The 23,717-nt window shown below is 39.6% G+C and overlaps 1 protein-coding gene across 1 annotated transcript in view; it reads left to right on the top strand.

Annotated features, from left to right (window-relative positions):
• Positions 1 to 4,069, top strand: part of LOC124273858 (protocadherin Fat 4-like) — a 29,058-nt gene extending 24,989 nt beyond the window's left edge. Inside the window, exons 21-23 of the mRNA XM_046709178.1 lie at positions 787 to 952; positions 1,103 to 1,170; positions 2,869 to 4,069. Of these exons, the coding sequence (XP_046565134.1) occupies positions 787 to 952; positions 1,103 to 1,170; positions 2,869 to 2,983 (349 nt within the window). The 3' untranslated portion in view covers positions 2,984 to 4,069. The remainder of the gene's footprint in view (positions 1 to 786; positions 953 to 1,102; positions 1,171 to 2,868) is intronic.
• The last annotated feature ends 19,648 nt before the right edge of the window (positions 4,070 to 23,717 follow it).

Here is a 23,717-nt window from a genome sequence, read left to right as displayed (position 1 = left end):
TTTGAACACTCACCCGTGAAGATCAGGGTTGGAATTGGTCTTCAGTAACCCGTGCTTGTCGTAAGAGGCGACTAACGGGATAGGGTGGTCAGGCTCTCTGACTTGGTTGACATGTCACATATCCCAATTGTGTAGATCGATGTTCATGATGTTGATCACTGGATTGTCTGGTCCTGACTCGATTATTTACAGATTTTAGCTGGATTAATGCTGAGGGTGGCGTTAAACAACCAACCAACCTACCTTGTATATTCAACTTTGGCCCATTTTTCTATAACCCTTGTCAATGAAAATTGTTAATAATGGAAAGTTAACGTCGCATCAGCAGTACCTTCGTAAGGCATTCTTCCCTTATGTCCGTTCCGTAAGGCAATCTTCCTTGATTCCATCCTGTTAGCAGAACTAAATACGCATTCCGCTTCAAATATCTCCATTTCGACAGATCATTCTTTTCGTAACAAGTAAAAGTACGATATCGTTTTCAGAATTACACACCAAGCCATCGACCGAATCTGGGTCATCAGTATTTGTTGAAACACAAATTCAGCGAGACCTTATCTAGATTTGCTTTGTGCTTAGTGTCCACCTGTACTTTGAGAATGACGTATTTCTTGAGTGATTGGTGGATGCCCCTGTTTCATTCGGGGCCCTGACGTAGCGGTCCACACACTGCTGTTGTTACAGAAACTGCTCTTCTGCAACAAGCTTTATGTTTCATAACACGGATTGACACAAATTATTATATTTCACATACGAGTATTAACGCACAATGACCGCTGTTACCAGGTGGCGCGTTTCATCGAAGGAAGTTGAGCAGTACAAGCAAAAAGGCAACAGGTACAGTTTGGTCGACAAGGACCGTCAATCAAAGCATGGTCAAACTTACGAAGGATTGCAAGCATATGTCCAAGAAACACAACATGATTACCGACACCATGAAACAAGAGACTTTGTAAGTTCGTAACTGTATCACAAGCACTTATTCTACATCTTCCCGTTTGCATCTTCTCTTGTTTGTTGGATACGCGTTGTCCTGCCCTTAACTATACGATAACCGTCCTGTTTGGTGCCATATTATACATGTTATATGATATTGTTTCAGTCTTCTCCAGATGGCGTGATAAATCCTGCATACGCACGGGCTCCGACTGGGACGAACCTTCGTGGACGGTATGCCCTCATTATAGACTTGGTGATACGTTTTGTCTTATTCTCATTAAAACCTAGCAACACTACCGGGCTTCTATGTTTGGTAACGCCGTTTCGAAAAGCGACAATATATCAGCATTGACCAACCTGTCTGTTAACACCTTTGAGTGAGAGAATGAGATGGATTACACCACTGCGTGTCTGAAAACAAAGAAATGTTAAAGTAAGGTATGACGAAGACTTTTACCATTCTGTTGAGAAAGATATAGTCATAACCATTCAAGGATCATACTTAAAACGAAGCTTGGATTCGAACCCACGATCATTGATACAAACACGACTTAAGCAACCTTTTAGATCACCGTGCCATCCAGACTTTTACCACACTGACTGAAGATGATCTGCACAGGAGTTTACAAACCGCACTCCAAGTGATGCCATAGATGTTCTATCGGGTTAAAACTGGGCTATTTGAAGATGTAAACTGTGAAATTATGAATTTTAGTGATGTGTGCATTTTCAAAAGATGATTGTTCATAGCATCGGTCTAAATGTTGCTCTCCATCGCATGATAATACGACCATTAAGCTGCATTGCAAAACATATCTCAAAAGGTTAAGCCACGGATAAAGTTGACGATTTCGTTGTGTCCACGCAACACCTCTTTCAGCATGTCACTAACACAAGATGGCAACACCTCTTTCAGCATGTCACTCACACAAGATGGCAACACCTCTTCAGCATGTCACTCACACAAGATGGCAACACCTCTTCAGCATGTCACTAACACAAGATGGCAACACCTCTTCAGCATGTCACTAACACAAGATGGCAACACCTCTTCAGCATGTCACTAACACAAGATGGCAACACCTCTTTCAGCATGTCACTCAACACAAGATGGCAACACCTCTTTCAGCATGTCACTCACAGCATGTCACTAACACAAGATGGCAACACCTCTTTCAGCATGTCACTAACACAAGATGGCAACACCTCTTCAGCATCAGCATGTCACTAAGATGGCAACACCTCTTCAGCATGTCACTAACACAAGATGGCAACACCTCTTTCAGCATGTCACTAACACAAGATGGCAACACCTCTTTCAGCATGTCACTAACACAAGATGGCAACACCTCTTCAGCATGCATGTCACTAACACAAGATGGCAACACCTCTTCAGATCTTTCAGCATGCCACTAACACAAGATAACACAAGCAACACCTCTTTCTCATGTCACTAACACAAGATGGCGATCGTATAACTCACTACTAAATGTTGGTCGTTTTATGAACACAGTTGATGCCATAGCTCAAGCTGACTGCATAATTCCTATCAACCAAAGATATTCCCCCGTTGTGCTTACGTTAGTCGTGTCGAGAATTGGCAGTACAACAGATGCTAACATACAACGTTTTAGCAAGCCAAGCATTTCTCACTTTCTCCTGCCTATTCATGTGTGCACGTCCAAGGTCTCTTTCCTGTACTGCTTCCGGTTTGTGCATGTGGTTGTGGGTGCGATTCTATAATACCAAACAACGACATACTTAGATTTTGTAACATATATTTATGACATCATGTCAATGCTTCATATATAGTTCAAGTACTGATATACCTATGCGACTTACTTATAGGCGAGCTACCAGACCCAATCCCGATTTTCCTTACATCCTGGAGTGCGATATCTGCTTATCAAGGCCTATTTTATCTTACAGCCAGGTATGCAGGCCTCCTTCAGAACCGGTGCCGGATTACGACACGCCAGTAGTAGATACAGACTCAGTGGAACTCGAAGATGTGTTTCGTCAACACAGAGATCACAATAATTAAGCAGGAACACAAAGTGAATGAGAGGGTATGGATTTACGTCGCTTTCAACAACATTCCAACAATTACGTACACCAAAAAGGAACGCAAATGGGGACACAGTAGTCGAAAAGGCACATGACGACCAAGAGGACACGATCGTCGAAAAGTAACATCAAGAGGATACAATAGTTGAACGTTAATATCAATAGGATACAATAGTTGAACGTTAACATCAAGATGATCTAATAGTTGAACGTTAACATCAAGAGGATACAATAGTTGAGCGTTAACATCAAGAGGACACAATAGTTGAACGTTAACATCAATAGGATACAATAGTTGAAATTTAACATCAACAGGATACAATAGTTGAACGTTAACATCGCGAGGACACAATAATTGAACGTTAACATCAATATGATACAATAGTTGAACGTTAACATCAATAGGATACAAAAGTTGAACGTTAACATTAATAGGATACAATAGTTTAACATTAACAACAAGAGGACACAATAGTTGAACATTAACATCAAGAGAACACGATAATTGAACGTTAACATCAAGAGGATACAATAGTTGAATGTTAGCATCAAGAGGACACAATAGTTGAATGTTAACATCAAGAGGACACAATAGTTGAACGTTAACATCAATAGGATACAATAGTTGAATGTTAACATCAAGAGGACACAATAGTTGAATGTTAACATCAAGAGGACACAATAGTTGAACGTTAACATCAAGAGGATACAATAGTTGAACGTTAACATCAAGAGGATTAAATAGTTGAACGTTAACATCAAGAGGACACAATAGTTGAACGTTAACATCAACAGGATACAATAGTTGAAAGTTAACTTTAAGAGGGCACAATAGTTGAACGTTAACATCAAGAGGATACAATAGTTGAATGTTAACATCAAGAGGACACAATAGTTGAACGTTAACATCAAGAGGATCAATAGTTGAACGTTAACATCAAGAGGACACAATAGTTGAACGTTAACATCAAGAGGATGAAATAGTTGAACATAACTTTAAGAGGGCACAATAGTTGAACGTTAACATCAAGAGGATACAATAGTTGAACATTAATCTTAAGAGGGCACAATAGTTGAATGCTAACATCAAGAGGACACAATAGTTGAATGTTAACATCAAGAGATACAATAGTTGAACGTTAACATAAATAGGATACAATAGTTGAACGTTAACTTTAAGAGGGCACAATAGTTGAACGTTAACATCAAGAGGATACAATAGTTGAACATTAACTTTAAGAGGGCACAATAGTTGAATGTTAACATCAAGAGGATACAATAGTTGAACGTTAACATCAAGAGAACACAATAGTTGAACATTAACTTTAAGAGGGCACAATAGTTGAAAAGAAACTTAAAAGGACACAGTATAGTCGAATAGGCACATGACGAAGGACATCAAGAAGGCACAATAGGTAATATGTTAACATCAAGAGGGCACAATAGTTGAACGTTAACATCAAGAGGATACAATAGTTGAACATTAATTTTAAGAGGGCACAATAGTTGAATGCTAACATCAAGAGGACACAATAGTTGAATGTTAACATCAAGAGATACAATAGTTGAACGTTAACATAAATAGGATACAATAGTTGAACGTTAACTTTAAGAGGGCACAATAGTTGAACGTTAACATCAAGAGGATACAATAGTTGAACATTAACTTTAAGAGGGCACAATAGTTGAATGTTAACATCAAGAGGATACAATAGTTGAACGTTAACGTAAATAGTATACAATAGTTGAACGTTAACTTTAAGAGGGCACAATAGTTGAACGTTAACATCAAAAGGATACAATAGTTGAACATTAACTTTAAGAGGGCACAATAGTTGAATGTAAACATCACGAGGACACAATAGTTGAATGTTAACATCAAGGGGATAAAATAGTTGAACGTTAACATCAAGAGGATACAATAGTTGAATGTTAGCATCAAGAGGATACAAAAGTTGAACATTAACTGTAAGATGGCACGACAGTTGAATGTTAACATCAAGAGGACACAATAGTTGAATGTTAACATCAAGAGGACACAATAGGATTAAATAGTGGATTAAATAGTTGAACGTTAACATCAAGAGGACACAATAGTTGAACGTTAACATCAACAGGATACAATAGTTGAACATTAACTTTAAGAGGGCACAATAGTTGAGCGTTAACATCAAGAGGATACAATAGTTGAATGTTAACATCAAGAGGACACAATAGTTGAACGTTAACATCAAGAGGATAAATAGTTGAACGTTAACATCAAGAGGACACAATAGTTGAACGTTAACATCAAGAGGATACAATAGTTGAACGTTAACATCAAGAGGATACAATAGTTGAACATTAATTTTAAGAGGGCACAATAGTTGAATGCTAACATCAAGAAGACACAATAGTTGAATGTTAACATCAAGAGGATACAATAGTTGAACGTTAACATAAATAGTATACAATAGTTGAACGTTAACTTTAAGAGGGCACAATAGTTGAACGTTAACATCAAGAGGATACAATAGTTGAACATTAACTTTAAGAGGGCACAATAGTTGAATGTAAACATCAAGAGGACACAATAGTTGAATGTTAACATCAAGGGGATAAAATAGTTGAAAATAACTTTAAGAGGGCACAATAGTTGAATGTTAGCATCAAGAGGACACAATAGTTGAATGTTAACACCAAGAGGACACAATAGTTGAACATTAACTTTAAGAGGGCACAATAGTTGAAAAGAAACTTAAAAGGACACAGTATAGTCGAATAGGCACATGACGAAGAACATCAAGAGGGCACAATAGGTAATATGTAACATCAAGAGGGCACAATGGTTGAACAGTACAATCAAGAGGACACAATAATGGTATCATTTCTGCACAATATTTTCGTTATACTTTTTTAAATCTATGCAATGTATGCATGTGTGACATATAATCATTCCTTTAAATTGAGCTGTGATGTTGCAGTCTATATAAACTAGTACTCAAAGGAAAGTATACGGTGTGTTTGGCCAAACTTGAAAATAAAATAAAAAGTATATATAAATGAACATTTGTTTCATTTCAATAGAATATTCAGTTCTACAGCTAATGTACACAATTTCATTTCATGCAAAGTCGAAAGTACCGTTTGACTGACACTGAAAGACGCGTGGTATCATAGTCTGAACTTTTACGCAAATCAACAAGGCGTTTTATTCTGCAAAATGTCATCAAATGTTGAATCAATAGTGAGTGTGACCACCAGTGGCTTCAATACACGCCAAAACATGTCGACGCGTTGATGACGTAAGACGACGAATGACGTTGGGCGTGATCCGTTGCCATTCTTGTAGGAGACATTGTTCTAGTTGTTGAGCGGTGACAGGTGACGCTGGTAGTCTTCTGATTTGTCGATCCAGGTAGTCCCATAAGTGTTCTATCGGATTGATGTCGGGTGAACATACTGATGCTGTTAACGTTGTGCAGAAAGTCGTTTGTCAGAGGCCGTGCGTTATTCTGTTGGTACGTGGTTGTTGGTGGATAAAAGGTAACACAACTGGTCGCAAAACTTCATCACTGTATCTTCGAGCATCCAGGTTGCCATGAATAGTCTCGTTTTGAGATCGCCGCAGATCTCTCCCCACACTATCACGCTTCCAGCTCCAAACGGTCTGACTTGCTGAACGCAATTCGGCGCTACTCGTCTGTAAACACGCGCCCGACCGTCATTACTGTACAGGCTAAAAACCTAATCTCATCGCGGAACATCACACGCCGCCAATCACGCATCTGCCTACGTCGAACCCGCCTGGCCTATGTCAATCGACGACGTCGGTTTTGAAGAGTCAGATGCACTCCGCGGTAGGATCGACATACTCCATTATAGTCCGTTTGGCTTAAAATCGGAGAATTGCAATCTAACTCAACGACTAATAAGCATATAATACTCAAAGAAGCGCTGATCATAGTCACCTGGCTGTTCCTTTCTTTGCACCCCTCCCTCGTAACAAATGGTGAACTTTGTCAAAATTTTAATGATAGTTTGTTAAACAACTTTTTTAGTTTTAGGACATAAATTCTGCAATAAAATCACAGAGTTGGTATGGACTATACCATTTTTTATTTTTGTGCATTTTTATGTAATATTTGCGGTGTATTGTTTCTTTTGAGCACTAGTTTATAATTTTTCTTAGTAAGCAGTGCCCATTTTATATCATATATCATGCAATATACAATACACAGCTTACTAAGAAAAATAGGGGAATAAGATTAGTTGGTGTGGTAACTGTAATGTCGAATCCATATGGACTGTATATGGAAGTCCATACATGGTTATGTACATATAGTGATTCATAAACACATACTCCTAACATATGCGAAAACCCACAATGGCCTTTACGCACAAAGAAATCTGTTTCAAGACTTAGCCGTAGTTGGAAATTCTCTCTGGCGATGATGTTTCATATTTATGATTATAGGATTTTGTATACATGTATTTTGTATATTGTACGATACATATTGCTTTTATTCACTAATTACTGCTGTTTATATGGTCAGATATTTAGTATATATCTTAAATATGTCTTATATGCAGGATTCTCATCGTTCAAAATCGTATTAGTAATAAAGACTAGTAATCAACAAGATTGCAGTGAATAGTTTAAATGCAAACTGTTATCAATAAACCTTTATAAATCAGCTCGGCTTGAGTCGTTTTGGGGTAATGCTTTTGCATTCAGCTCAAAATATACTGACGCATTTGGTTCAAAGATTATCGTCAACTCAACAATTCCTGAAGTCCAAATAAGGTTATTGTGTGAGATTTCTGTCGCTTGTAGCAACACATTGAGACACGTATTTTGTTACAGGCATAAAGCAAATATATCTTCTAAATAAATTACCAGCGTTCTTTAAATATTTTAAAATCACGCCGAGCTAAGCCACTAATTCACGCTTGGTTTGACGTCACCCATCCATGCTCGTTTTACGAGGATCAGAATCACATGGGGTTTTCCTACAAAACTACGCTGACAACCCGAATACTGTTCAAAGGGGCGTTAAAACCCAACACAGACACATTTATCAAACAAAAAAAAGCCTATAAAAATGTTCAAAAACGTTTCAGTTGAAAAATATGAAAAAGGCTAATAAAGCGGATTCTCTATAAAGGATCGTGGTCACTCCTTGACCTAATCATGTCATAAATTCATATATATTTAAATACCCTTCAGATAGTGGTAACATGTCATCATCACAGAATCCAATGAGCTGATATTTCATGAATATGAGAAGCGTTTCAGTGAGAATCATGGTTGGTATTTGTATAAAAATTCAAATATTCACCTTCAGTACCGCTGTTCCAAGTGTGGTGATATATTAAAACATCTCAGACGTTTAGGTCTCGTTTAGGGCGAAAAAACATATTGTGCTTTGTAACCACCTAAACATTTGAGATTACATAAATATCCTCTCACATAAGACAGACACAATAAATATGCAAATAATTGATAACACACGGATCCCTTCTATTGGGTTTCACCTGACTCAATCTTAACCTAATCTTTAAGTTGGTTACCGCTGGGTAATAACATTTTATGACATTTAATTTAATTACAAAAATGGTGCAAAACGGATGCTGTGAGCGGGATTTAAGTCCGCCACAACCATACTGAAGGAACGAATATTTTCCAAACATGGCTCAAACTGAATATAAGGCTATAAGTTAATCAACATACAACTTTACATTAGGCATACAATGTTCGCGGACACCTGGTGTGATCAGTGGTGTTCAGTGACCCATTTATATACTTGTCACAGCTGGTTTTTGTATTTGCTCAAAACGGAATTTGTTTCTGAAGGCGGCCGAAACTGGGTATTCTTTTGCACGGACGTTCTATGTTTACTCACGTTTAATTCTCGTGCAAATGACACCGACGAGTTAATTCATTTGGCAATATTTGCATTATATTCACGTTTTTATTAATTTATGATATTCAAACTTTGGTAGCATATTGTGAAAGGAAGATGATGGATGAAAAATAATCTTTCCTTGGTCATAATAGTCGCAGTTCACATATAGGCGGCGCACAATTGGCCCAGTCGTCTAAGCCGTAGCAATTTCCAGTGCAGATTTTCGTTTCTTGGACACGCCGTTCGTCATTCCGGTGTATCAAACGGAAGAGATTCGACCCCAAAAGGACTAGAATTTGTACTTTACAAAGAAAGTGTAATCCCAAATATAACATATGTTAGAATATCACATTTATAAATATAAAACTTGTTGGTATATCTAAAATATGTTAGCTTCACAGGACAAAACAATATAAAAACAGGCTATGGATTGCCAACAACTGAAGGTAGATCACCATGTGCATACTAGGGACCATGGGGACTTACAGTACTTTCGCTTCCTGCATGGACCCTAGTTAGATTTTATATTAACAGTAATTGTATACTTGCTCGGGGACATAAAACACAACCAACCAAACTTGCGAAAGGCCCAGTTATTGAATATCGTTAGACATATCAGTGTCAAAACAATGTTTTTTTAACGTTAAAGGTGCTTTCTTGTTAATCGTGTATAGATGAAAATGTCTCAGAGAACACGGATGTCTGGTGTTTGATAGTTCAACTGGATTGTCTTCTTTTGTGCTACGACATACGAATTCCTCAACTGAATGTCACTACATTTAAACTTTAGTACACAAGTATCATCAGGATATTGTCGGTTCGTCTTATTGTTGTAATTTCACAATATGAAAGCTGCGTTCATTGAGTCTTTCATAACAATATCACCTCTATTATATACATCAATAAAATAAGGTGACACCCATCAGTCGGAGGCCATTCCGCTCCTTTTGAGATTGGTTGGTCGTGTCAGATTGGAAGCACTGCTTTGTCGTACTGTGTGACGACTGACCCCTATTGAAAAATATATGTCATTGCTTCCTGGTGCATGGTACAATAGGTCAACCCCTTCACCATTTTATGTATATGTAAGTCACGATCACTCTGATATATTTTCATTAACAGGATGACCCGCAGTGTTACAACAGAAAGTCACAGACATACAAAGTATGCATAACAAAGCCGAACAACGCCGTCCTTATTCTGCTGAACGCCCAGGTGTATTTTCTTTATGGCCCCTCAAGTTATCAGATTGAAAACTCCTGCTGGGCCTGTGACGTTTAGGTTACCTTTGGGGTTTTTCAAAGAAGATCCGTGTAGGCTACGTCGGTCACGAGAACATCATGCTTCAATACCTAAAAGCCACAAAGCCATTCCCACATCTACAAGAAATATCTCAAAGAGCAGAGTCGATTTATGATTTGACTATGTCGTGAGCATATATTTATGAAACACTATGTGGTGGGGCGGTGCGGTAGCCTAGTGGTTAAAGCGTTCGCCTTTCACTCCGGGTCCGTTTCCCCACAAGGTGTGAAGCCCATGTCTGGTGTTCCCCGCCGTGATATTGATGGAATATTGCTAAAAGCGGCGTAAAACCAAACTCACTCACTCACTCACTCAATAGTGGTGATACCAGGTGTTCAGGAAACGGTACCGTATAATGCCCCACCTGTGATACCCCTTTGTAAACACATGCATAGGCTAGTTAAACCCAAGGTTCAAGTCAAAATAGGGATTTGCATAGGACATCTCGATGTCACTGATGCGTCCAATCACCAACCCATCTTCATTCAGCTGAGGATTTGACCGCCTGGTACCAACTTGACGTTCATAATGCGCCACGTTGTTAATGGAACAATAACAAACTACCATGAAGAAATATTAAAGAAAGCCCGACAAAGGCTCTGCAAGACAACCCCGTACTGAATGTCATGTTTCATCTCACTTAATGGTCAAAAGCTCCAATAATGATATTGCTCTCTGTGTTGAAAGGCATCAGTCGGAAGCAATCTGTTGCAACCGACCTCCTTAGGTGTACCACTAGGGCGGGATAGTCAAGCAAATGTAGCAGAAAATGGGCTGGTGATGTATCGTGTTTCAGATATGAAGTTGTCAGTGACCCAGACAATGGCACAACGTTTACAGCGGAGTCGCCTTTTATTCAGATTAGGCCAAAGACAAAACACAGGACTGGACCAAAAACTGTGTCAGTTCCTGCATATTATTTGTTACACATTTCTTACGTATTAAGAGCAATAAATATTGCCATCCATCCCTTTTTCCAATACAACTCGTTCAGACATTGACATTATGGGATAATATACACACCGTTGTGCAAAAAAATCATCATATCTTGGGCAATGAAAGTTGTGTCTGTTCTGTTGTTATAAACAAAAACACAAAATAACATAAAATAACACATTTTCGGGGCAATAATTCAGCATTACGTAGAAATGAATATACAATGTCATTCAGAAAGTGGGCAAATGTAACATATGTAATAATTTAGATTACACTTATATATACAGATTCTAGTACTTTTATTAGGGTGAGTACCATTCGGAATTTGAACAACACGCTCAGCGATCTAACCCCCTCAACTTCCAAAGTGCGTTAGATCGCTAATTTCCATTTGTCCAAATTTCATCCAAGTAGTATTTCCAAAAACTTGTTGGGTTTGGTATTTCTGGAACTGAGTTTTGTAAAGTGATGAGAAAGAATGGTTTACCAAGTTTCAGATTTCAGATTTATTTGTTAATAGAGTATCGTCATCTCTGAGATGGTGAACACCAGGCTTTGATCCTTTGCCTTTAAAATTTTAAATCACGTTTTTCATGTTAACTTGAGCTCAAATTGGATGGGAGTGCCGTGAGACAGAACAGAACTGTACATTGTCAGCAAGTCAAGTTCAGTCATGTGAGTTTTCATGACATAAATGACCGCTATCCATGCTTATGATGGGTTACAGTTTCTTTCATCAAAATATGAAATTTGATATTTTCCTTAACGACGCCCTTGCTACTATTGATGGAATAGACATACACGAACAATCCGTTAACCTTTTTGTCCCCGAACAGGATGTGTCACCGCAGGGGCCCATGGGAACAACGGAGCATGAAATACATTCATTTCTGAACTGTCTGTCGCTTACCTCAGAAGTAACACCAATTAAACGTCTCAAATGATCTGTATAGGGTAAGGTATTTCCTATAATTGACTACGAAACCGGTTTTAAAGGAGACCAAAGGCAGTGTGATGTCTTGCACAGCCGTAGATAGAAGCGACAAAAACCCTTTTCACATTCATAAGAAATCTCTGCTAAAAGCAGAGTCTATACAATTGTGACTTTATCATGAGTTTATATATATATTTGTTACAGCAGTATTACAGGTGCACGATGTTGTTTGTAAACAAATCGACTATGGACCAGACAATCCACTGATTGACACTATGCGATAAGATCACAGAGCATGTGTTTGTGAATAACTACGAAATAGTGATAATACTAGGTGTTCGCGAAAAGGTGAGCGTATCCCCACTGGTGGCACCCGTCATAGTCAATTGTTCACCTGCAATAATTCGTGAAAGTCAAAATAGGGAATTGCATCGGACATTTTTGTCACTAATGCATCAAGTTTCAAAATTCCTCCACATGTCTACCATAAAACTTTTTTTAAAAGAACGATCTCAACAGGAAACATATTGGTGAGATTACAAACCGTGTACTCAAAACACCAGTTCATAAAATAACCTCAACAACTGGTCTTCAGCAACCCATACTTGTAAGAGGCGACTAACGGGAGCGGGTGGTCGGACTCGCTTACTAAATCATCGTATCCCAATTGCGTAGATTCATGCTCATGGTGTTGATCACTGGATCAGACTCGATTATTTACAGACCGCCGCCATGACAGCTGGAATATTGGTAAGTGTGCGTTCTATGACTCTTCATGCTGACGTCAACCCATTGGTTCTATGGCGCTTCATCCTGACGTCAACCCATTGTTTCTATGGCTCTTCATGCTGACACCATCCCATTGGTTCTGTGGCTCTTTATGCTGACGTCAACCGACTGGTTCTATAACTCTTCATGCTGACGTCAACCGATTGGTTCTATAACTCTTCATGTTGACGTCAACCCATTGTTTCTATGACTCTTCATGCTGACGTCAACCCATTGGTTCTATGACTCTTCATGCTGACGTCAACCCATTGTTTCTATGACTCTTCATGCTGACACCAACCCATTGGTTCTATGGCTCTTCATGCTGACACCATCCCATTGGTTCTATGACTCTTCATGCTGACACCAACCCATTGTTTCTATGGCTCTTCATGCTGACACCATCCCATTGGTTCTGTGACTCTTCATGCTGACGTCAACCCATTGGTTCTATGACTCTTCGTACTGACACCAACCCATTGTTTCTGTGGCTCTTCGTGCTGACACAATCCCATTGGTTCTGTGGCTCTTTATGCTGACACCAACCCACTAGTTCTATGACTCCCCATGATGACACCAACGCATTGGTTCTATAAAATTTCATGTGCCTTTTCTATTGTTGACAATAACAACCTTAGTTCCTTTGACTGACTGACTGAGTTTAGTTTTACGCCGCTTTTAGCAATATTCCAGCAATATCACGGCGGGGGACACCAGAAATGGGCTTAACACATTGTGCCCATGTGGGGAATCGAACCCGGGTCTTCGGCGTGACGAGCCAACGCTTTAACCACTAGGCTACCCCACCGCCCCTTAGTTCCTTTGATAAATATGACCGTGAAGAGCATGTCATCAAATTGGGAAAATAAATTTACACTAATTATGGCTGCTGTCAAAGTGTATGCCCAAAATGTGCGAAACAGAGAAGATGGACGGTCTTTCAAAGTGGATGAAGTCAATGCATGACGTTGTCATTGGTAGAATGTAGACACTGAAAAACATGAAACAGATTTGGAATGATGCTACATTCCTGCCCTTTTCCCTGTGACAAGGCATTGAATAACTAACACACACACACACACACACACACACACACACACGCACACACGCACACACACACACAACACACACATACAGACTATCACTAATACTTACACAATGCCATATATGAGGCCAGCATCTTAACCAAGTAAAACAACTGCCAAAACCACGCACCAGCACTATCAAAGTATCAATAGTTTGCCTTTTTTTTTAACGCCACACAACTTTCAAGCTGTATGGCGGCGGTTTGCAAATAATCGAGTCTGGACCAGACAAACCATGATTGACATGAAGAGCATCGATCTACGCAAACATGATGACATGCATCAACCAAATCAGCGAGCCTCACCACTCGGTCCGTTTCTTATGACAAGCATAAGTTGCTGAAGACCAATTCGAACCCAGATCTCAAAGGGTACGATTTTAAGTAGATTGTCCAATTATACTTATCGTGAACAAATTTTGTGTTTACACTTGACTTGAAATAGATTAAACATGTCATGTAAAAGATCATTTTGTCCGCACAAGATTATAATAAACATAAACTCCTTTTTCATATTCATAAGAAATCCTTTCTGTGATTCCGACTTCATAAATGGGATACGTTTTTGAATCACCATCAAATGGTGATGATACCATGTGTTCGCCACACGTGAGTGTATGCTGGCACAAGCGGAAGCTTCCGTCACAAACTCATGCAATTAAATTGTCGACTGTTTATCGGAAAACGAAAGCAAAAACAAGCGAAAGGAGGACAATTACATCGGACATCACTGTTGCGTCAAGGTCAGCGTATTTACGTCGTTCTTTTCAGGTACATTTCCCAGCAGACCGAAGAAGTGGTTTTAAACGGCTGCCCGGGTTGTCGTGTTGTTCTTATCAACCGTTTCCCACAAGACTTGTAGGTATCTCACGCAGACGAACACATCATGTGAGAACAAAGACAATAACTGTTATGTGTTGTGTAGTTCTGTATCCGTCCGGAAACAAAATATATGATCCCTTCATTGTACACGCCCAAGGTGTAAATATCAATGTAACCAGCCTACCTGGTCACAGAAAGTAGTATATCCGACATTACAGAGTAGAGCTGAATGACAATGTTGTTAGTGGATGACACCCACAGGGAGCCACAGGTCAACAATATACAAATACTGAGGTGATGAAAGCCAGGCTTTATTCATTACTTCCGTGGCTTAAACAAGGAATGCCGTATCAGTTAATCGCAAGAAAACAATCAGCGCTTCTATATCTGTGACACCGATGGAGACCCAAAGCCTCCATTCAACAGGAGTCTTTTCGATGTACACAGCCGATAATGAAAAGCTTGGCAGCAACAGAGGTTAATCCATCCTTTAGGCAGCATGGCTGTGTTCGACATTGAACGGGATTTGTTTCATATAGGATGCTTTGGAGCGAGGGTGAATCCCCATTACAACAGTGAACAGTGGCAAAAACTGATAGTCTCTGCTTTATTTCAACATTGTAGGTAATTTCAATTCAGTGATGTGGTTGAACTAGGTCTGTTATGAGGTATCTCCGTCACTATATGGCCCTGATACTGAAAGAAACCGTTAACGATTAAGACAACAAAACCCGCTCTTATGGGGTGTTATTATGGTAGAGGTCTACATCAGTACATCATTATCACGCCCTGGGTTCTAATGTTTAATGTGGTGTGTTATTGTCACGACCATTAAAGTTGAAAAAGAAATTCCTGCCATCATTTCTTATCCCTGTTGTGATCCTGGGAATAAATCTATCCCCTGAAACCTATGTTAGTCGTAAGGGCTATCAAGTAGGTCAAATGGTCAAACTTCAACTGATGGATGGATAAAATTTAATATAATCTTTACTCATATTTATCAAATGTATAAATAACGACAATTTCGTTAAAATCAAGTACACTTGTAAACAAAATATAAACTACCTGAAAAATTTTAGGAGACAGCTTAGACCTCGTTTGGCGCACTCTTCCGTTTTGTCGTATACATGTTACAAAAATTATATTTGGAATTACACGGACTAGATGGTGGAACTGCTAATCCAGATCACGGACTAGATGGTGGAACTACTAGTCCAGATCACGGACTAGATGGTGGAACTACTAGTCCAGATCACGGACTAGATGGTGGAACTACTAGTCCAGATCACGGACTAGATGGTGGAACTACTAGTCCAGATCACGGACTAGATGGTGGAACTACTAGTCCAGATCACGGACTAGATGGTGGAACTACTAGTCCAGATCACGGACTAGATGGTGGAACTACTAGTCCAGATCACGGACTAGATGGTGGAACTACTAGTCCAGATCACGGACTAGATGGTGGAACTACTAGTCGAGATCATGGATAATGGGTTCATCCGTCAACATAAATATTTGTGGCACAGGCCTCACTTGCATTCTTACGCATGTTGTATCATGTCATTCACAAGTCATCATGATATGAATTCTTGACAGTGTTTTTTAAGATATTACACTATACCTTTTCTCCCTGCCAATATAATATACATGGCCCGATATCCTGACCAGGTTATTTCTAATCTTGACAAATACAGTAAACTACATTTATATCGAACTGACAGATGTAACGAACCGGTGGGTTTTTTTACTCGCTGCATTTTTAGTCGAATAACATATATGTGTATATTGATGGTCCGTTTGAGTTTGTTGTAATCATAGTACGCAGTACACTTCCCTTCCCTGGGAAAGCTGATGTTTTCAAAAGTTGTGATTGTGATAGTGGAGAAACCCACTGTATCACATCCCCAGATTATATCACATACCCAGACTTTATCACATCACCAGATGAAGGCTCAATTACATTTGCTGTTTTCCTATCAAAACTAGGTAAATTAATGGTAAATATATGCTTCAGTAATGACATAAAGTTACACTAAAAGGAGCCCTATGGAAATGGGACAACCGAAGGAAGAATCTAGTCATACTAGTAGCACAGTGCTAATCGCGCACATGGGTAATGGAGAGGATTTGTTTGTTTGTTGTTTAACGCCGCACCCAGCAATATTCCAGCTATATATTCCAGGCGGCGGTCTGTAAATAATCGAGTCTGAACCAGGCTGGACCAGAAATCCAGAGAACAACATCATGTGCATCGATCTACGGAGTCAGCGAGTCTGACCACCCGAACCCATCAGTTGCCTCTTACGGCAATCATGGGTTGCTGAAGACCAATTCTAACCCGGATCTTCACCGGTGTACTGGAGAGGAACAACACCTAGTTAGAATGTCATAAATAACTTATTTGTCCGATCACAATAAATGGTATTCATAAAATAAGTATGCAATCTCGTCTTAAGCCTCCTTTCATCAAATTCTCTGCAGGCACTACCAAGTAGCAAGTATGTGATCATGTTACGCATGACGAGAGTTCACTTATCAAGTTTAATACGCCCTAATTTGTTATGCATGGTAGCATTTCTTTAAAAGCTGGAATACTTCTGTGTTAGACAACAAACAAACGTTTCTTTATACGCCCCTGATACAAAGAAAGAAAATATCGATATTAGACACGGGGCAAGACAGTACGATGTCTTCCTTACCATGGCAAACAATGATATGTTCAATATAACAATTCTCCCAAAATATATACTTAACCACCGTTATGTGTGAACAATATATAGAATACTGATTTCAATGCATTCCCTGATTTTATTATTTGTGATTACAATTTTACATACTGAATTTGATAAACAGGATATGTATCTCCTCAGAAAGTGAGCGTATTAGCCTATGCAGACCGCAGGGACGCCCCGCTAATTCTTGTAAGGAACTGTCAAAAAGGCACCTCTCATGCTTGGCGTAAATATTCTAACAACAGGCACTCACTTCAGTGTCTGAAAGTGAACAATTAACATTTTGTCGGAATTAAGATAAATTAGACCATTATGCTATGTTGCAATAGAAACTACAAAACCCTTTCGTATCCGTAAGAATTTTCTTATACCGTGGTGGTATAGGTCTTGAACCTGACAAAACTGGATACATATATCAGTAAATATGGAATTCGAACCCTTTCCACTGTCGATTGTACACTTCTGATTTTATCATGAGTATGTGTTGACGCTGCATTCAGCAGTATTACAGCTGTACGATGCGGTCTGTAAACTACTATATGAAACACAGAAACCCAACTGAATTGTCACAGACAATTGTAGGCACAACTTTAGCTGTGCAATTACCCATCATGAACCCTTTATGTGTCCAAAGACTTTTCGCACAACTTTGACAATTAAGCCAGCCTACGTGAGTTTCCGATATGTAACGACCTCGCTTACGGCTTTCCATCATTTACTAATTGTGCATACACGCCATTACGTATCTGATAAACGGTTAAAAGCGGGTTATCATAGAATATATATTTTGCTTCCCTTTTCCTTTGTAAGTGTATGTTAGATAAGAACATTTTATATTTACCATTCCATAATTTCCCATGTAATATTGGTGTTTTCCTGTGTTGTATGTATATAAGTATGTTCTGTGATGTAGTACTTCACACTTGTTTGACAACGGTATAAGAATCTATACCGAAACGTCGCATCATATATAACAAAGACGTTGCCATCCATAAAGTGTCTGACTTTCTTATATTCCTGTGTTACTTAAGTCAGATACGTGCTTCATCGAGAGAGGTGAATTATTTGAAGACATTTATAGGTGAGGTGAGGTGAGGTGAGGTGAGGTGAAATTGGGTTCAACGTCGTGCTTGAGAATATTTCGCTCATATGACGATGTGCATGCGTGTGTATGTGTATGTGCGGCTGCTTGTACTAGCCCAGACTAAAGCTGGTTTTATAGTGCTAGCCCACTGAGATACCATGCCGCAGTGAAGCATGAATACCCCACTCAGACACATCATACTGACACCGAGCCGACCAGTCATTGTTGTACCCATTAATGCCGAGCGCCAGGTAGGGACCAACAAGTACCATATTTTAACGTCTTTTGGTATGACGCGGTCGGGGATCGAACCCGCGACCTTCCGCTCTCCGGGTGGGCGCTCTAACCACTAGAAGACATTTATAGATGTGTAAGAAACAAGAAATACCTAACTGTCATCGCATTTGTTTGTTGGAAGGGCGTATTTGATCGAGAAACCTGATTAAGCTCGAACGACCTCAATCATGTATACGAGCTGACAGATAACCTCATTATTGTAAGATGTAAAGCAAAGAATATTTGAATTGGAAAGGGCTTTGGTCTATTTCTTTCAAGCAACCCGAGAAGTATCAGGTTTATCACTTTTCACATCAACACACATAAGTATTCATCCGTGTTCGTCACTAACTATAAGCGGCTTTGCATCTTCATTCATCATACGGTGAAATAACTGAAGCGGTCTCTTTTAACTAACGCATCGGGTGACCTCTCAAAATACTGACACAACTACCAGCTTGACTTCAGCGAACTATGCATATTATACTGGATACAATTTATACTGAAATAATACATAAATACTAACAAGTGTACAGCGCCAATATCCAGCTCAGCTGGTGAAAGGCGCTTTGTGTTTTCCTCGATCATTGGACGTCAGTCTCAACGGCACATCGTATTTCCAATCTCAACTTCCTGGGGTTCATACAACTCTTGCAGCCATTAGGCGCACCAAGTTAATGTGGCTTCCCCATCCTTACGAAGTACCCATTCACAGCTGGATGGACTGGGACACATAGTCACAGTACTTTGTCCATGTTTACTACACGTTGCTGTACCCGCAACTAGGTGTCTGCACGTATTGATGTGGCCACCATCTGGTCATTTACCAACGGATTCGTGGGTTCTTTTAAGTGCACAGGGTTGTGTACTTGTTATAAAAGATATGCATGAAACCACAACTGTTCTCGATCTGCTTCACTCTCATAAAAAAATAATTACATTTATGATTAAAACTGGTAACGGAATCAAATATGATTAAAGCTATTTGATGTTTCGAAAAGTGTGTTTGGGTTTCGAGAAAGGTAAAGGATACATAAAAATACTTCTTTCTGTAACGAATGGTTCGTGTAATGCTATTGTATTATCGTTTGATTTCCAGTGACAGTTTGACAGTGAGAATTATGTATGCACATAGACTGCCGTTGATGGGAATCAGGCGAGTAGGTCAATGGGGTTTTACATCTGTGCAGTGAACCGTTGTGGTCCCCAACATTGTTAACATACTAACAGCGTATGATAAATGTGTATGTTAATATAACCAAAAGGTCGGACCGGTTCACGCTATACAAACAACTACTGGTCAGTCGGTGTCTGACCCCATAGGGTCACCATTGCCAAGGCGAAACATTATCACAGGTGGTATTGCAGTCGACAAATCATTTTAATATGTGTCAGAAATCCTGCTAAACTCATGTCCATTGTATCATTCTGACAGTGCCATAAGCAAGTGTTAATCAATCGGTCTCAAACAGTGATGGTACGAGGTGTTCTTGAAACGGGTAGCGTTTCCTGCCCACCCCTGGCCATCATCCCAAGTTGTCCGCAAGACAAGTTGCAAGAACATTGTCAAGGAGTGCATGCCCGTTCTTGTTATTCAGTGAGATAAAAAAAGGATACACCGAGTGTACTACGGCATAGTCTGCGTAATACTGAAGAGGTACAGTTAGCTCTACACACACACACCACCCTACCCCATGTATAGAGTATTCTTAGACAGTAGGCTCAGACAGTACTTTATAAGGCGATAAAGTACACTTTATGCATAACGTCACACTGTATTGACGTCATGGAATATTGCTAAAAGTGGCGTAAAACCAAACTCACTCACTCACTCCTTCGGAAACCAGTCTGGGATTCGGATATCGCATTGTAAAGTGAGATCATGTGAAATCTTGATACCTCAGTGATATACCCCTATAGTCGACTGGATTGTTTGGGTTCCCCTTCTGCTGGGTTGGGTCGGGCTTACATTTCTAGACAAATTGTGTGGTTGTCAGGTGCTATCGGTAGGCAAGATATGCTTACTTTCCTTGAACACCTGGTGTCATCACTGTTTGACCCTGATCCATGGCCATCCATGTGATTTTCACAGCTAGTTCGCCCTTTACACTAAATGCAATGATCTATTTCTGAAGATTGGTAAGACTTGAACCTGTCGATGTTCCTACTGGGACATTCAAGTCCCCGAGTTTTATCACAAGCTCGGAGGAATTTACCTATGTTGCGTCAACCAGGAAATAAATGTTTGGTCCTTGCTATTAAAACTAACACCACTGTGTTTTACACAAATCTGTTTCCAACACGCGTTTCTGTACTTGTAAGCAGCGATGTCACTGAACATCTACACGGTCGTAATTCAAAACTAATAGCTGGTTTTCTGGTTCATCGAACACGTGATGGTCGGGTTTGTGTACAGGCCGCCGCCGCGCAGTAGGAGAACTGATATGTGGCGCCGGATTGTAATGTTAAATACATACATTGTTGGCAAATTGTGTGAAGGGCGGAGTAGTCATGACTGTTAATTCGGTTTATATTTATGTAACGGGATTGTAACAGAAACCCAGGGTCGTGGAAAAATCACCTCTAATGAAAACTTTGTAATTTTTGTTTTATTTCTTTGTGAAATTGTATCATTTCAAACGGACAACATTATCATAGCCTTGTGCCTTTCTTGTTCTCAATGATTAATCGAGTCAGTTACCTCAAGTCCACATGGTGTTTCCAATGTTAACTTAATGGTGTGCACTGCCGTGATATTGCTGTAGTATTGCTAAAACTAAACTCACTGACTCCAATGTTATATCGACCGCATCGACAATTTTATATATACATTAATAATGTGTGCATTAGGATCACCGTGCGTTTCTTCAGTTTGAAAATACATAGCGAAAACCACAATGTGAAAGCACTGAAATATATTCTGATATTGTTGGTGGGGTGAGAGTTTGAGACATGGTCAGTGGATAGTACATATATAAATGTAACATTGTGTGAAGCCCATTTCTGGTGTCCCCCGCCGTGATATTGCTGGAATATTGCTAAAAGCGGCGTAAAACCATACTCACTCACTCTTACACAGGAATTACTTGTACGACGGCGTTATTTCATTGGCTGAATGCCTCCCGTCTATTGAGCTCACCATCATCTTTGAAAGACGGCTGTTTATACTGTCAACGCCAAACGACAGGGATGTCCTGGTACGTTACAATGTGCTTTTGGTTCATAGGCTCCTGACCCGTGAAGATTTTCAGTAACCCATGACCGCCGTCAGAGGTGACTATCGGGAGCGTGTGGTCAGGCTCGCTGACTTGGTTGACACATGTCATCGTATCCCAATTGCGTAGATCGATGTTCATGCTGTTGATCACTGCATTGTTTGGTCCAGACTCGATTATTTTATAAAGCTGGAGTATTGCTGAGTGCAGCGTAAAAATTCACTCACTCACTCACTCACTCACTCTTCGGTCACACTTTGTGATGTCAGATGATGCCAAAGGTACATATTTTCCTTGAGCAAATTAATCAGAAGGATAACTGATACAAAGCAAGGAACAAATAATCAATCTAACATGTTCCGAACACTGTGGGTGTGCACTTGTTCTATTTGTTCACCTTGACTTATAGGTGTCTTTTGGGTGTGAAAATAATCTGGTCCCATCCAATCCAAGCTCTGCATTGTTCGGCTTGGATGATACAATGGGTAGATGGTATATTTTGATGTCTCAAACAACAATTTAATTAATTTGGTATCAAGTTAAATCATTTTAATCGTTTAGGTGCTAATTATTATGTAGCAGTATATATTGTTAATTCATTTAACTGGGCGGTGGGGTAGTTTAGTGGTCAAAGAGTTCGCTCGTCACGCCAAAGACTCTGGTTCGAATTCCCACAATGTGTGAAGTCCATGTCTAGAGTCCCCCTGCCTTGATATTACTGGAATAATGCTAATGGTGACTTAAATCCCAACTCATTCAATCGTTTATTGTTACTGGCAGCCGAATGAAGCGTTCGTAAATTATAGCGACCCGCTGTTTACATTTCTACCGTGATAAGCTTGTTTACAGACTCTCAATCGTGTCTGGGGCATGCTACCTCATCAGTGGCACTTGGCGAGATAACAATTTCCTGGAGGCAGATTGGATCTGCTGACTTCACTTGTAACTACTTGCCCAGTACCGAAAAGGTTACAATTAGAAAGCGGCGAATTTCGTGCCTGTCTCCTTGAGACTACACCTGAGCGTGTGTGTCAGTCAAGATATTAAATTATAACACATTTACTGGACATTCGTGAGTTCTGTGACGTTATGTTTATGAGTAAGTTTGGTCATTTTTGTAATGATGCTATCAGATTACTTACTGAGAGTTCACATTACATTTAAACTTTTGCCACACCAGATGAACTCCAAATCAGCTTTGACAACATAACAGATTGTACGTGCGTATCCTAGACTACAATCATTCAAGGCGAAGCCATATGAACTGTGATCAATGAAAACGACAGTGCACACTGAACTCTCGCGGGAAGAGATTTATGTCCGCCCTAACGACTCTAAATGTGTTTCTAATTTTAGAGGTGAAAAAGGAACGAAGACTGACAGCTTAAACATGTGGGATTTTTGTCAGAATGTTCTTTAAGTTACTACATTTAATTAAATATCATTTTCTTTGAAAGAAGGAACCAGATATATTTTTAATCCTGCTTGTCAGGCGAACGAATTCCTGAGTCAGTTTACCCAGTATTTTCCACTGCAAACTGTCCCCTGTTTAAAAATCTCATCCTCCCTCCCCAATATAACGATGGTAGGTTCCAAATGAACAGAATTGTGACCAGGCGGAGTTGTGGTTGATTGTAAGATTAACGTCCCAATGTTCAACATAAACA

The sequence above is a fragment of the Haliotis rubra genome, unplaced genomic scaffold, assembly GCF_003918875.1.
Source record: "Haliotis rubra isolate DU_JTF1 unplaced genomic scaffold, ASM391887v1 Scf185, whole genome shotgun sequence".
Lineage (NCBI taxonomy): Eukaryota > Metazoa > Mollusca > Gastropoda > Lepetellida > Haliotidae > Haliotis > Haliotis rubra.
This window is presented reverse-complemented; position numbering and strand designations above follow the sequence as displayed.